This window comes from Rhamphochromis longiceps, linkage group LG7 (assembly GCF_057381845.1).
Source record: "Rhamphochromis longiceps isolate RC_006_pf linkage group LG7, R_longiceps_female_GT1.1, whole genome shotgun sequence".
Classification (NCBI taxonomy): domain Eukaryota; kingdom Metazoa; phylum Chordata; class Actinopteri; order Cichliformes; family Cichlidae; genus Rhamphochromis; species Rhamphochromis longiceps.
This window is the reverse complement of record NC_140563.1, coordinates 66869290-66885834: the sequence shown is the minus strand read 5'-3', so window position 1 is coordinate 66885834 and position 16545 is coordinate 66869290. Positions and strand designations below refer to the sequence as shown.

The 16545-nt window shown below is 43.0% G+C and overlaps 1 protein-coding gene, 3 non-coding genes and 1 pseudogene across 5 annotated transcripts in view; 4 read left to right on the top strand and 1 right to left on the bottom strand.

Annotated features, from left to right (window-relative positions):
- The window catches only part of ldhd (lactate dehydrogenase D), a 51405-nt gene that overhangs the window by 2892 nt on the left and 31968 nt on the right, over positions 1–16545 (top strand). Inside the window, exon 2 of one of the 2 annotated variants that reach the window (XM_085414892.1) lies at positions 809–921. In XM_085414892.1, the coding sequence (XP_085271018.1) occupies positions 809–921 (113 nt within the window). The other variant, XM_085414893.1, reaches the window with a different exon arrangement.
- trnag-gcc (transfer RNA glycine (anticodon GCC)) lies at positions 1431–1501 on the top strand. The gene has a single exon. It is a non-coding gene; the product is annotated as a tRNA-Gly (tRNA).
- trnag-gcc (transfer RNA glycine (anticodon GCC)) lies at positions 5048–5118 on the top strand. Its single transcript has one exon. It is a non-coding gene; the product is annotated as a tRNA-Gly (tRNA).
- On the bottom strand, positions 5691–12331 carry LOC146666773 (uncharacterized; annotated as a pseudogene).
- Positions 8799–8869, top strand: trnag-gcc (transfer RNA glycine (anticodon GCC)). Its single transcript has one exon. It is a non-coding gene; the product is annotated as a tRNA-Gly (tRNA).

Genomic DNA, 16545 nt, shown 5'->3' with positions numbered 1-16545 from the left:
AAGTCAAGTAGGCCATTTACATAAAAAGGGGAAGACCATCTCTGAATCGAGAAGGGTGCCTAAGCCCATTGTTTGTCAGTGGTGCTAGTTTCAGTCATTATGCAAATATATTGTTTTTAAGGTTGAGGAAATATGCAGTTAGCAATGGTTTCTCTGTTTCCATTGCCAGCTCCTTCAGTCTCAGGAAAACCAGGGCCATCACAGGTGACCCCTTGCACCCTACCCACCACTTGTTTGCCACACTGTCCTCTGGTGGGCACCTTAGATCAGTCAGGTTCAACACCTGCTGACTCCTTTCGATGTGTAGGAGCAGCAGTTACATCTATTACTATTACATCTGGTGCCAACTAGTGAGATCAATGATGGGTTTGTTGACTAGTCGCACACATCCCTAATATAGACAGTATAAAAGACGTAGCTACCACATTGTCATCCATTGATTACTGAAGCATTTCTGCTGTCTTGTTTTTAAAAAAAAAAACTAGACAAAACAACAATGGGTGGGTCTTTCTGTGAAATGGCTCACTCATTGGCTAATGACCATAAGCATACCATGGATATCCTTTTTTCTAAAACACGATATGCCCAAGAATTAAAATACAGACAATTTTTGTTATCCAGTGTGACTCAAAACAAGTGACCGATTCCAGTAATTTAGCAGAAAAAATCTACAGAGGTCAAGTCAAAAATAAATACAGGGTATTTCATTTGTATTATTACATATTATCAGGCTATCATTATAACAAGTAGTGGATGCTTTTGGTATTGTATTGTGTGTAACTCTGTATTCATTTATGTGTCTGCACAGAGTGGTGTTGGAGACAGCGTGCTCTCTGCATTTAGGTCTATATGTGGCGAGGACGGCGTCTCATTGGGCGAAGCTGTTAGAGAACAACATGGCAAAGATGAGTCTGTACACAGGTCAGCATCTCCCATCTCACACACAAAAAATCAAACATTGACCTATACTGATTTACAGATAAGCAGAGGAGCTGCCATATTTCTTGTGTTTTTCTCCAGACTTTAACTTTTTTTCTTGTTTCTGTGTCTTTTACTCAGTATCAGAGTGTTTTGTCGTTTTCATACCTTTCTCTCAAACATGTATTGAGAGAGTTTTTGTTGTTGTTCTTGTTGCCGTGGAACTGTTACTTTCATTGAGGAATGGGACTGTGGTGTTTACTCTTTTGTTTTTTAAACTAAACTTTTTGTCATTGGCAGACAATCAAACATTGATCTGTACTGATTTAGAGACAAGCAGAGGGGCCACCATCTTTCTTGTGTGCTTAAGTTGCTGACTGTGTAGTTGGCCAATTTTAGTTTCACAGTCAGATCCACCCTTGCTCGTCACACATGGGCCTGAAAACAATGCTAAATGTGCTAGTGGCCTGTGGGGCCATCATGTGTTTTCAGTGGAGAAGTTTCTGCAGCAAGCATTGGTGGTTCAGTGGTAGAATTCTCGCCTGCCACGCGGGAGGCCCGGGTTCGATTCCCGGCCAATGCAACACTAATTTTTCTTCCCTTTTTTATTATATATGTGTAAATCTGTTATAGAATCATAACTTTCTGTTTTCAGTGGATCACCCATGCTAGCACCATTGACCAACAATGGGCCAGCAGGTCAGTGTCATAATCATTAATATGCAAATTATCATGATCATTGATCAATGGCTATAGTACCATTCACAGGGAGTTGAACAATGGCTCCAATCACAGCATTATAAGATGGTGAACGATGTACTCTTAGAACCCCTCCTCCATTCAGAAATGGTCATTTACATTTTCACATAAATGGGCTCCTCGACTTCCTGCTCAAACCGCAAATCAAACAGCACCAGTCGATCCAATCGCACATTTTTAGCCAGTGAAAAATCACCTGATTACTTACATGTAACTGTCTGAGTGTGGGTTCGAGTTCTGATTGGGACAAAGCTTGTGTTACATTAACACAGTGGTTCCCAAACGTTTTTTGCTGGGCCCCCCTTTGTTTTACAAGAAAAATGTTCGCGCCCCCCACGCACAAACACATCCTCCAACCACACACACCTATATTTTGATCCATTGCGGTAGGGCTGCTCGATTATGGCAAAAATGATAATCACGATTATTTTCACTGAAATTGAGATCACGATTATTTGACGATATTTATTTAACCCTTTAAGACCTACCATAGAACCAAGTCCACCAGAGCTTATATTATTTTTTTACATGCTGTAGTGCCATTTGTGGGAGCATTTCAAGTTGCTATACATCAATACAACTGTTATAGCTCATATTTTAATAATATGTATGCATTAAGTCCATAGTAATTACATAAATTGCAAAAAAGTGCAATAAACTACAAAAAAAATTGAAAATCGCTTTTGTTTTGTTTACATATATTTCTACTTGGAGAAATTTAAGAGGTTTATCCCTCAAAACTTTAAATACAATAAAGTTGCAAAAAATAGTTTCCCACCACAGGAAATTTATTTTGAGTGTCTTCATAGTTTTATTTTGGAGATACAGCAATTTTTATATACTGCAGGAAAAACAAAAAACAATCCTATGATGCAAATTTGCAAAGAAAACAGCATGTGCATCATTTCACTGTGGGAAGTGTTACGAACAGCTGATAGGAACGGCAAAGCATGTTTCTGGAATATTATGTTTTTGTTCCTGCAAGCGCTTTTTATGCAATTTTTGCAAAGCTATATGTGGAACGAAACCGTGACCGAGGACAAGCTGATGGCATCAGATGTAAGTACAACTCCTCCGGTTTCATATGCAAAACAAATTATTGCGCTAGCTTACACGGTTCAGGTTCTACAGGGATTTAACAATAGTTACGCAAAACGGAGCGTGCTGCTCTGACCGGCTTTAAAGGGTTAACAATGACTTTAAAAAAATAATATAAAATAGTGTGCAACACCACTGAAGTTTTTTTTTTTAAACTCTCTTTTCAACCAATGGCAGTCACTCTCCAAATAACTTCTGCTTAGCTTTCCGAGCTTCCCTCGGGTCCTCTTAATCAGCGGTCTCCAACCTTTTTTGCGCCACGGACCGGTTTATGCCCGACAATATTTTCACGGACCGGCCTTTAAGGTGTCGCGGATAAATGAGGGAGGGGCTAATAATCGGCTCAGTCATTTTTAATGATCGTTGAAAGCCCAGATCGTAATCGTGATTAAAATTCGATTAATTGAGCAGCCCTACATTGCGGTTAATTTCACACCTCAAACATTTAGCAAACAATTAAGCAAATACAAGTAATCTGCAGTAAATTACAGGTAGTAAGAAAATAAACTACAAACTCTTTTACGCTACGTCCACACCTACACGGGTATTTTTGAAAACGCAGCTGTTTCGTCCACATGTAAACGAGATTTTTTAAAAACAGAGTTCGTCAAGCAATGTCAAAGGTATGTGCCTTTTTTCACGTCACGCTGTGCGCCACGTTATTGTTTACATGAGATGAATTGCAGAATAGCAGATAGAGACAAAATACTGTTAATATGACTATCTGCAGGTTTTACACGCTTACATACACACGCAGTTACAGTCCCTCCATTTACAAAGGCAGAGGCCGGGTTCGATTCCCGGCCAATGCAGTCTAATTTTCTTCTTCTTTTCTTTGTGTCATGAGACGTGTGCAACTATAGAAAATTAGACTGCATTGGCCGGGAATCGAACCCGGGCCTTAACAGCTTTTTTGTACTCCAAGTGCTTCTGCTTCAAATGATGAAATAGGTTTGTAGTGTTTCCTCTCTTCGCCACGACGGCCCGCTTGCATGTTCCACGAAAAAATTGTGCTTTGGTGGGTATCGGATGGACGAAAACCAAACCACTTCCACACCACCGAAGTTGCACCATTTTTACTGACCAATTCTGCTTCACCCGTTTCATTCAAAGATGCGCTTTTGTCCATTTCATTGTCCATCGCCGCCATACTTTTTCTGCCATGTGCGTATGAGCGTATAAAAACAAAGGCACTGCGCATTTTACCCATATTCTATTGCGATATTTCATTTTCTTATCGTTGCCTAACGTTATGCCAGTATTACCGTGAACGGTATAATGTGGCCCAGCCCTATTGCTGAGTTTTGTGAAGATGTGTAGGGATCGAAGGCAACGTGCTATGTTGTTAGCAAAAGAGGCTCTCTGTGTGTCCCAGGTTAACACGAAGAAATGGTTTGATAGTAAAGCACTAAAAAGGCAATTTCAGCCTGGGGACAGGTCTGTCCGTCCCTGCTTCTGCTCTTGGGCCCCTATTTTATAGTGAAGAAGGTGACAGGTGTTCACATTAAAAAAATAAGAGTTTGGCAAGGCAACAGTAACGTACCTAGGTAAGCAGGTTGGTTTTGGACAGGTCCACCCGGTGGAGGCAAAGATTGTCGCAGTCTTGAACTATCCGACTCCGACCACCAGGCAGGAGCTAAAGCAGTTCCTCGGTATGATATTACCGGTGTTTCTGTAAAAACTTCTCTGCCAATGTGGTTCTTTTAACCAGGTTATGTAGCCCAAAGGTACAATTGGAATGGTCTGTAGAGTGCCAGCATGCATTCGAGTGAGCAAATTCCTTCCACTGCAGCGCCCCTGTCTTAGCGGCTCCTGATTCTCTCAACCTTTCAAGCTAGATGTTGATGCTAGTGCCACTGGAGCTGATGTTGTGTTATTGCAGGATGATGAGGCGTGCGTGTGTCATCCTGTCTTGTTTTTTCTATATCAAGTTGAAATGCCATCAGCAGAACTATTCTACTGTAGAGAAGGAAGCATGAGCTCTGCTTCTCGCCCTGCAGCATTTTGCAGTGCATGTTGGCTCCAGCTCCTCTCTGGTAACTGTACTCACAGACCACAATCCTGTCGTTTTTCTTCACCGAATGTACAATGATAACCAACGACTGGGCACTGCTGGCACAGGATTATAATCTTGTGATTAAGCATAAGAAAGATACTGACAACATAGTAGCTGACGCACTCTCATGCAGCTCACAGTGAAGTGTTTTGTAGCCAACAATCCTAAATGTGCTACTGGCCTGTGGGACCGTCCTCTGTCTTCTGCGCAAAGGGTGCATTGGTGGTTCAGTGGTAGAATTCTCGCCTGCCACGCGGGAGGCCCGGGTTCGATTCCCGGCCAATGCAACACCTACTTTTTTTTCACACACTATATAACAATATATACACAGTTAAGTCTGTAATTATCCATACCCCTGGCAAATTTTGTCTTACAAAGTTACTTTTATTCAACCCGCAAATTTATTTTTTGTTTTGACTGGAAAGGACACAGGCAGACACTCACAACTAGAACAAAACTGTCTTATATACAATATCAACTGTTTCTTCCTCATTAGTTTTTTTTCCTTCCATCCATCTAAGTCTCTCTGTCTCATAGAAAGCAGACTCCTGAAACTCCTTCCAGGTCATTTCTTTGTCCACGCCTTTGTCTCTGTATAGAGTACACTTTCAAAGGGCAGCAAATATAGTTTTCCTGCCACTTCAGGGAAGCCCGTATGAATGTGTGGACTATTTGGTCCCTGTGGCTGAATCTGCAGAGGTAGCGTCCGGTTCCCTCTGGAAAAATTCTGTCTGAACAAATTCTTCAAAGGGCATTTTAGGGTTACTGATTCCCTCAGCAGCATAACTTTGATGTATCTTCTTTGAACAATAGAAATACGGCACAGGCCCTCGATGGTAAAAAAAAATAGTGGATGGAAGATCCACCTGTCTCATACTGGGACTTGGGCTGTCCACAGGCAAGACAAATCTTTCTGCCTTCCTTCCTCAGGTTGCTCCTGCTGTTGATTCTCTAAGATGCGTTCCACAATCTTCTCTATTGAGTCTTGTGTCAGAGGTGTAGACAGGGCAGGAGGAGGTGGGTTTAAGTAAGCTGGCTCCATGGTGACCACAGGAACACTGGTTGTCTCACTCCCTTCAGTTAAAGAGTGCCACAGTTGCTGAGTCTGCAGAAGTTTTTCTGGGCTTGTGTTCAAAGAAGTGTTTAGAAGCTTAGCCAAGTGTTTCACATAACGGGATATGTGTAGCTTGGATGTGGGTGCAGCAAGCTGTTGAGATCAGCACACTAGGTCCTGCTTCACAGGTGCAGACTTGTCCTGAAGCTAATTTTTAATTCTTGTATCTTCATCCGATGGGTCCTGGAGAAGGTATCGAAGTGGCTCCTTGTGGAACGCCACCGATTTTCCCTGAGTAGAATACAACTTTCTTGTGAATCTTGACATACAATCATCAATGGTCATGAAAATTTGCATATTAATGATAATGAAACTGGCCTCACAGCCCATTGTTTATTTAGTGGACTAGTTTCAGTCTGTGTGCAAATGTACTGTTCAGAAGTTTGAGGAAACCTGCATCCAGCTGAGACTAAAGAAGTCATTTGGATGAGTTACGAAACGTTTCTCCCACTGAAAACACTACGTCCAGATGTACAGAATCAACTTTTTGGAATTTACTTTCCGGGATGATTGAGCATACGTCAAGACAGAATAGTTCATAATTTACCATGCCTTTTTATCACAGCTGATAAAATGTAACCGTCTTTAACCAAGTGATGGACGTTTTCTTACACTAATCAAGTAAATTAAATCACAGTGAACACTTCTCTTACCTTTAAAATACACCTGCAATTTTTAATCTATTGGTTTACTCTTATTTTAAACAACGTTTATTACCTTTGACGAATGAACAAGGATCGCTGAGATCTGTTGCAAGTGGTGCATAACTTGTCTTTTTTCCTGAAATTTAAAAGTGGAAATTGTTTAAAACTGCCAGGTCTCAAACTCGCAACAGCGCCGGAAGGGTCACAGTGGTGAATAATATATTAAATCCGTAGTTTAGCACTACCATAGAGAATGAATGGGAAACTGTTTAGACCTGTTGAGCTAAACAATCCCAGCCTCCCATGCAGAGGCCCGGGTTTGATTCCTGGCCACTGCAGAAATTCCTACAGCAAGCAATCCTTTTTAAATTCAACCCAGTAACTCCAAGTAGGCTGGTGTTACATCCTGTGAGACTGTGGGAGTGTGTGGGTGTGGTGTTGCTCTCTCTCTCCCCCTCCTCCTCTCTAGCTCCACCCCTCTCTGTCTCTTTTTCTCTCTGCCCTCTCTCCACGACGGAGCTGCTGCTCACTCCCTCATTTGGCACCAGGACCCAGTCAGCAATTAACTCTCAGATGTTATATAGGGTTGGGGAAGAACTGTGTGGTTTTGGGGTTTTTTTCTCTTCATCTTTGCACTGCTTTCTATTGAATGAAGAGGTCCTATGGTGTGGTTGTCCTTGCTGCAGTTTGGAGTTGTGAAAGCAGTGGGGAGGTTGCTACATTGGTAGCGTGGGCTTGTGGGCCTCAGCAGCAGTAAGGTGTGTGTTGCTAGTAATGGTTAGGGTGGGCCTGTGGGCTCCAGAAGTGCATTTTTCTTTGTTGTTTGTTTGTTCATCCTCCTTTAGACACATAAGACTTAGTTGTGACCTTTTTTCTTTTTTTTTATCTTATTGATAAAGCAGTGTTGCCATCTCTTTGTGTTAGGATTGTTTGTAATAAAAACGTAATATTTGCCATACTGCTCTGTTTGGCTCCCTTCTCATTCTTTCCCGGTTCTATTTGTTACTGTTTCCCACGTCTTTGCTGAGACCTTATTTGTGGGGACGTAACAATGTGGGGGTTCGTCCGGGATCTCAGTGAAAGGAATTGAAACAGCTTTGTATGAGTTTTGGTGTCTGTATGTTGTTCTCGGGTTGCTTGCTTAACTCTGGTGTATTTGGAACTCTCTCCCCAGTTAGCGCAGGTGAGTGTCTAGCTGAGTGTAATCTCTTCCTTCAGACACTCGTTCTTTATTTTGCCTTTTTTATTTTCGGAGTAATCCCGGGTGGGGATTAGGTCCCTGTCGGGGGTAGGCTTTTCAGTGCTTTGAGCACTGAAGGTTCGCCTTTAAAGTTGCCTCGAGCCTGGTACACTCCAGAAGCTAGGTAGGCTAGCATTCGAGGGTAGGTAGGACTGAGGAGAGGTTCCATGGTATTGTTATTCATTGTTTAGCCCCAAGGGTATATGTTTCCTCCTTCCTTTGGAGTGTGTGTTACATGTCTCTCTTTTATTGGTATTGTTAGCCCTGAAGTATTGTTGATAAAGTGGCTAATGGTGCCTAAGAACAGGCGCAAAGTGTGGTTGAGCCAGCTACTGAATCTGAGAATCCCTCCACTTACCCATCATTAGCCAAATGTCTTACCGCTGCGCCTGAAGATGATGGTACAAAGGGGGGTAAGTAGCAAACATGTTTGGTTTCTGACGGTTTGTTGATACACAGGTGGAGTCCAATGTCAGGAGACAAGTACAGTTCAGCAGATAGTGTTTCCAATTTTCACCAGCAGGTGCTACGGTTAGCACATGAACATTCATAGTCCGGTCATTTGGGTGTTACAAGACATATGACCGCATATTGGAACATTTCTTTTGGCCAGCAATGAAAGCAGATGTGGTGCAGTTATGTAACACAGCATGCAGTTCCAGCATGCGTTCGAGTCAGCAAATTCCTTCCACTGCAGCGCCCCTGTCTTAGCGGCTCCTGATTCTCTCAACCTTTCAAGCTCGATGTTGATACATTCACCGAATGTACAATGATAACCAACGACTGATGCACTGGGCACTGCTGGCACAGGATTATAATCTTGTGATTAAGCATAAGAAAGATACTGACAACATAGTAGCTGACGCACTCTCACACAGCTCATAGTGAAGTGTTGTAGCCAACAATCCTAAATGTGCTACTGGCCTGTGGGACCGTCCTCTGTCTTCTGTGCAAAGGGTGCTGCAGCGTGCATTGGTGGTTCAGTGGTAGAATTCTCGCCTGCCACGCGGGAGGCCCGGGTTCGATTCCCGGCCAATGCAGCACCTGTTTTTCTTTCCTCTTTTTACACACACACACACACACACACACACACACACACACACACAATATAACAATATATACACAGTTAAGCCTGTAATTATCCATACCCCTGGCAAATTTTGTCTTAAAGTTACTTTTATTCAACCCGCAAATTTATTTTTTGTTTTGACTGGAAAGGACACAGGCAGACACTCACAACTAGAACAAAACTGTCTTATATACAATATCAACTGTTTCTTCCTCATTAGTTTTTTTTCCTTCCATCCATCTAAGTCTCTCTGCCTCATAGAAAGCAGACTCCTGAAACTCCTTCCAGGTCATTTCCTTGTCCACGCCTTTGTCTCTGTATAGAGTACACTTTCAAAGGGCAGCAAATATTTTTCCTGCCACTCCAGCGAAGCCCGTATGAATGTGTGGACTATTTGGTCCCTGTTTCAGGTCCCTGTGGCTGAATCTGCTTTTCCTCCATCCTTCTCTTCTCCCTCTTCTTGGTAGCATCCGGTTCCCTCTGGAAAAATTCTGTCTGAGCAAATTCTTCAAAGGGCATTTTAGGGTTACAGATTCCCTCAGTAGCATAACTTTGATGCACCTTGTTGGAACAATAGGAATAGCGCACAGGCCCTCTCTGGTAAAAATAATGGACGGTGGATCCATCTGTCTCATATTGAGACTTGGGCTGTCCACAGGCAAGACAAGTCTTTGTCTACCTTTTTCCCCTCAGGCTGCTGCTGCCTTTCCAAGATGCCCTCCACAATCTTCTCTATTGAGACTTGTGTCAGTGGTGTAGACAGGGCAGGAGGAGGCGGGTTAAAGACGGCAGGCTTTATGGTGACTACAGGGACACTAGTTGTTTCACTGCCTTCAGTTAAAGAGTGCCCCAGCTGCTGAGTCTCCAGAAGTTTTTCTGGGCTTATGTTCAAAGATGAATTGGTGTTGAGAAGTTTAGCCAAGTGCTTCACATACCGGGATACGTGCACCTTGGATGTGGGATGCAGCAAGCTGTTGGGATCTGTAGCAGAGCGATGGACCATGTCTGCATAATCTTGATCCACAAGCTTCAGGATGTCCTTCTTCCCATGGTACTTTAGCAACAGATCATCTATTGCCTCTTTCATGGGTCGTGTCCAGCGTGTGTGGTCCAGCACAAAAACCTGTCCACCTGTCTTTATAGGTCCAGTGTGAGCACTCCTTGGTGAGGCCCGCATCGGCAGAGGTAGAGCTTTAGAGATTTCTGGGAAACAATAGTAATAGTTACTCATATATCATGTAATGAACTAATAATAATAATAATAATAATAGTAGTAATGACACGGAATTCTTTGACAATACCATTATGTTAACTTACCCATGACTGTTGTAGGTTACTGGGTGTCTTCTGATGCTAACTCCTGCTTTAAAAGTGCACCAGAGAAAGGGTGGGTGACAAGTGGTGCTGGTGCGCAGGATGCCACACCTAGCGGTGCCATGCTGGAGGAGGGTCCCGCTGCTGGAACCTGAAGTTGGGCAGCCACAGGTTTTGGAACCGAGGATGGGGGCTGAAGGGCAGCCGGTTCATCTTTTCTCAAGGTTTTGTGTTTGTCCCAGTTCAGAGTGACTGGATGGCAGCCTGGCTCTCTGTATTCAAGCCCAAATCGCTCACCAGTGTCTCTGTCAGAGAGGTGAAGTGCAGGGTCACTCTCCTGGAGGCTGCATTCAACTCCACCACTAGAGCTGGATCAAAAACAGAAGGGAGAATGACATCTGGCTGCTTACGGTCCACCAGTCTTTGGTAGTTCCATCGTGCCACCCCTGTCATGCCCTGGGCCTGGAATAGTTCAGTGGATACGTGAGTCCCGGTAATCCACTGGGCCTGGTGGAAATGATAACCCTCCTGCTGTGAAGTGCCTCGGACAGGAATCCAGATGGGGACCTTGGCACCTTCACCAGGGACATGGTTAAGCTGAAGAGTCCCACCGTACCTAAACATTACACCCTCTGAGAGCTCAGGGTCACTGAGGCAGCCACGCAAAATGTGGACTCTCTGAACGCGCCACGCCTTCAGCATGGTTGGCTTGAAGAGTGGGAGGTTGTTGGGGTCTGTGGCCAGGTGAAAATGGTTCAGGATCTTTTCCACTCTGTTCAGCAGTTCAGTGGGTTGTGGTATTTGGATCCTGCAGTGCTCCCGTATGTGTTGCTTTGTGGGATTAGCAGGATGGATGCCACAGAACTTATAAGCATGGAGCCTTTTCAGGTCTGCCTGATCAACCACTGAGAATGCAGCAGAGAGAAGCTGGCAGAAAGTGCTGAACAGAGGATGATGCTCAGAGGTGCAATCTCGCAAAAATCGCCTCAGGCAGTGGAACAGGTTCAGTTTTACAATAATGTTCTTATTGTAGTGGGTTCGAGAGGCACAGCTGTTTGCCACTGGTCCAGATGTGGCCGCAGCAATAACAGCAGGAGTAGTTTTCCAGGTATCCCACGATAGATTTTCACCAGGGATACAGTCTGGGTTCTTAAATGGAGCACAGCAATCCCTAAATGTAAAAAATACAAATACATGTAAGTATATGGAATATTATATGTGTGCATCAAATTGATCTTAAAAAGGAAAAACTCAGTTTGTCCAGACAGATTAGCAGTTTGAATGACAAGGATGATTACGGTTTTTACCTGTCCACCCAGTGGTAGCCGGCCTTTTCCACTCCTGCATCACTGTACCTCTTGGCCATTCCCTGGTACATGGGCTCCAAGGACCTTTCTGTCTCAGACTGAACCATGACCCACGAAACAATCAGCCAGTTTTCATTCATTATGGAATAACTGGACATGACCCCAGATGCCAGTGTGACTTTTCGTGCCGCCTTCCTGGTGTGGTCAGACCTGAAGATGTGGCCAAAAGTGCCCGGGCGGAGTTTGGATATGGCTGGATGTTGACGTCGGAATTCGTCGAGCAGGCAGTCTGTCAGGTAATGGCTGGACACAGAGACGCCACACCAGGCATGTGGGTCTTCATAAGACCTGAACTCCTGTGGCTTATTTTCCTTCCTCAGGAACTGCCCAATGGTCCTCTGTCCATGAGCTCCTGCCTCAGAATCCCAGACCGATCCTGTGGCATGGAGGTACGCCAGGTGAGCTCGCTCGTACTTGAGGTGCATGAGTTCATTTATTGGGTTTGCCATGTCTGCTGGAGGTTTGCCAGTCCTCCTGAGCTCATCCGTAACAGACTTGCAGATGGCCTTTTTGTATGTAAGAAAAGCAGGGAGAAGGTTGGTAAACCTTTTGGGCAGTTTCTCTAGCCATCGTTGATTGTCAGCAAACCAGTTCCTGCGACAAGCCCTGCAGCAGAGTCGTGAGGAGAGGATGTAATACTGACCACTGGTGCCAACAAGTACTCGTGGCCTGCCCACACCAGCAGAGACCACTTGTGAACGAAAGCAACCATGGAGACATGGCAAGATATAATTGTTTCTTAACCTGACCATGATAGCACTTTCAGGTTTCCAACTAAAGAAGGGGTGGAGCTGGAAAAAAAATTGGCGATGGAAGGTCAGCCACTGTATCTATGAGCTCAGGCTGTGGAGGGAGACGCCAGAGTGAAATCGCGTTCCCTGCGTGACGCACTGGTCGAGACCCAGGCCACAGTCCAAGGTCCTGAAGCTCAGTCTTCATCCACAGCTTCTTGTGCGGAGAACAATTCCAGCTGCTGAGGTCGTGCTCAGCATTTGACTCAGGTCTTTCTGTTTGACTGACCTGTGGTCTCCTTTAGTAGAAATGCCAGCTCCTGTGGGAGGGGCACAGGTGACTTCCTCGTCACACCTGAGGCTGCACTTACAGGTATAGTTTCCCCCCCCCCTCTTCTTCTTCTGCCTGTCGCGTTTGGTACTTTTGCCATCAGAATTATTGTCTAAAGGTGAGGAAAGATGCCCAACGGATTTACTTTACCAAACTGACCATCCCAGCCTTGCCGTAACGGTCTATTTGATTCATCTTTTATTGATTTTTTTTTTTGTTTTTTTTCCCCACTTGCTAGATACGGGACAGACTTGAATGAGGAAAGGGAAGAAAGGAAGAGGGGGGGGAAAAAAAAAAAAAAAAAAAAAAGATTACTAAATAAGCAGACAAAAAAATACATATATCAATCACCTGGATCACCTGTTGAGAAAGAAAAAAGTAAAACAAGCGGAAGAAAACGAGAGCAATACAATAAACAACATCACGATGATCTATGGGAATATAACAGTAAATACTAAATATTAAACATTATTGTGCAGCACGTAATATCGACAGCGCACAGTGTGCTTTGAGGTAGGAGCCAAAAAGGGTGTAGTTTGTGTGTGTGAGTGTAACACTTCTGGAGTCGTTACAGTATACTAGGACCAGTTAGGTTCGACTACTAGAGCAGTAATGAGTGTAGCGTGTAATAAAGACCACAGACCAGTAAATACGTTTAAATTGCCGGCTTGTTATTTTGTGAAGACAGAATAGACAGTTATAGACACATTACATAACACATTCAACATCACACATTTAAGGAAAACAAGATATTTTCTTTCCCCTTTTTAGTTCAGTATGTTCTGTTCGTTCATCCTATTTATCTCAAAACCTTTTATTTGGCTTTAGAAGGATGTTATTTTCAACCTAGGTTACTGTCTTATTTATTTCAAGTTCTAAGTTCAAGTTTATCCTATTCTTGAGTTAACACTGTGTTATTTTAAATCAAGTTCAGTTCTTTAGGCCCAAGATTTAATTTAATCTTGGTCTAGGTTCACCTTTAAATTTCAACCAGTTCTTATTTTGTTTTAACCCAACAAAATTATTTACATTTCCATTAACACCATTACAGCATTAAAATGTAAGGTTGACCAAAATAAATTACAAAAATAAATAAATAAATGCAAAACTGAAAACAATTCAGCAAAAGGCTGAATGAATCCCTTAAACAAACAAACAAAGAAACAAAAGAAAGTTTTGTGTCCTTTAACTATTAATCCTGGAATTACTCCAAATGGTTATCCAGTGCTTTGAAAGTCCGCTGTTCTTTTGCAGAGGTGTATGGATTATTCCTACCAGTTTTTTTTCAGCGAAAGAGCTCAACGTCCAGCAGGGGGAGTTTTCCTTTTTTCCTGCTCGGTACAGTTCAATGGGTCCGTGGGTGGCTCGCCATCTTGTTTCTCGCTCAGCGGATCAAACTCCGATTCTAGCTCGGCATTTCCCGATCCAAACCTTAATGGCCTACCATAGCAACAAAATAAAGTGCATAAACATTCGAAAATAACACAAGGATAGCCCTTAAATAACAGTAAAAGTCAGTTTTTTCCAGCTTATTTAGCCGTAAATGAGGTGACGCCAATATGGCGTGCTGAAACACCGTCAAAGGCCTTTGAAGTACAGCCTGTGTGTCGGTTAAGCATGAATCCACCGTTTTTAACATAAAACAACAAATCTGCTACCTTGGCTCTCCATTTGCATGAAATGAGCAATATAATACAACAAAACATTTCTTGCATGAAATAAAATACAACAATACAAATAAAATTTCTGAACTCACCAAGTCCCGTTCGGTTATGTTTACAACGTCACCAAGGTAAGGACAGGTCGGAAAAACAAAAATACATTCTCCAGAGTACAAAAATGGCTTTATGTAGATTTCTGGCTTGTTTTTACTATTTTTTCACTCATTTAAGCAGCAGCTCTGTAAGGACTGTCTGCATTTCTCTCTCTCCAGCATCAAAAAGAAGGAACAACCCGATTGGGTGTGGCTATCACAGGAGTCACGCTGCAGTGTGCCCTTTCACAATAAGAGTCTCAATACATATTTTAGCCATTTTACCTGAATTAACATAAAACACCATGAATTAGCAAGTTCTGCACCCTTTTAACATGTTTTTAAACACAAAAGAAATCCTATAACATGAATTATATCATTGCTGATGTTTTTAATGAATTTTCTAACCATTATGATCTATTTATTGACTATTTATCACCTGTAATATATTTCTTATGACTGTTTTTACTAACAGGCTTTTATTTATTGACAGCTATGTTAACCAGGGTTACATGAGCACCCGTGTGTACACCTGTGAGTATGGACGCACTTGTTTTTAAAAGGTTCCTTCACGCCCCCCAAGCGATAGAGTACATCGCTTGGGGGGCGTGAGGTCGCGGACCGGGAGACCACGTCCTATTGTGGCCAAATTCGGTCAATTCAAACAGAAGGAACAGGTGAAGAGTCGCGGCAGAGAGCTGAAAGGAACGGACTTCAGCGTGAACGACCAGTTCCCCAAAGAGATCCTGGAACGACGCAAGGTCCTGTTCCCAGTTCGACGTAGCTTCATCCAGAAAGGCTCCCGTGCTGTCATCGCCGTGGACCGGCTCTACGTGGATGGACAGCTGTACCGCGACCCCAGCACCACACCGTGGTTATATTGACTGCACTCCAGATAAGAACCCGCTACACTCTTTTCTTATTCATTCACACTTTCTCCTTTAACATGGGTTTAACCTAGTAATATCAGTATGATGTCATAGCAGATATAACACCGTCACCCTCCGTCATTACTTTAATTGGAATGTTTCCGTTTCGTTTCTTTTTTTTGTTGTTGCTCACAGTTCATGTGGTTTCTTTCTTTCTCTTGTCTTTCACTGCTGTGATCACCCACTTCCCCACTCACCTACAAACAACACCCTCTATTTCTCCATATTTTCACACCACGATCACGCAAACACATCCGCTCAACGGCAGCACATTCACAACAGCCTCACAGCACGCACAGACTTGCAGGACACATAACACAAGCCACGCTTGTTCATATTAGTGAATATTCACACACATAGTCAGACTTATGGAGCCTCTCACCACACTTTTTTTTTCCTCTCTCTCTTTCTATTTACAAACAAGGGATGTTTCCACATTCTCTCCACCTGTCTAAACGAAACACCCAGCATACTTCATTAGACATACACACACAATTATGGGCATGCTGAGGTTTGTCACATGGAATGTAAATGGAGCTGGCACCAGAGGAAAGAGGTTAAAGATATTTAACCAGCTTAAAAAAAAAAAACTACAGGCAGATGTTGTTTTATTACAAGAAACTCACAGACCTGTCACAGGTTTAAACGAACTTAAAACACCTGACGTGTTTGCAGCCTGTTATAATTCTAGACAACGGGGAGTAGCAATCTTAATACATAAAAATGTTAATTTTACAGTACTCGATACAGTTATAGATCCAGAGGGTAGATTTCTAATTATTAAACTATCAATATTGAACAAAAAACTATGTATTGTAAGTATATATGGTCCAAATGTTGATGAACCCTCATTCTTCCATGGATTTTTTAGTGCACTCTCTGAACACCTCGAATGCACACTCATTCTTGGCGGTGACCTCAACCTTGGACTAAATGAAGAAATGGATAGGCTCAACACAACAGGAACTCAGCGCAATTGGCAATCCACAAATATAATCAAACAGTATATGAGCGACTTTGGCCTTCGCGATGCATGGCGCTCCCTTCACCCCAACAGTAAGGAATATACTTTTTTCTCGCATGTTCATCACTCTTACTCTCGTCTGGATTATTTTCTGGTCAGCAGCTCACTGCTGAGTGACATTTCAGACACTGAGATTCATCCTATAGCTGTCAGCGATCATGGTCCTGTATCTTTAACACTAATGCACAAGAATAATAC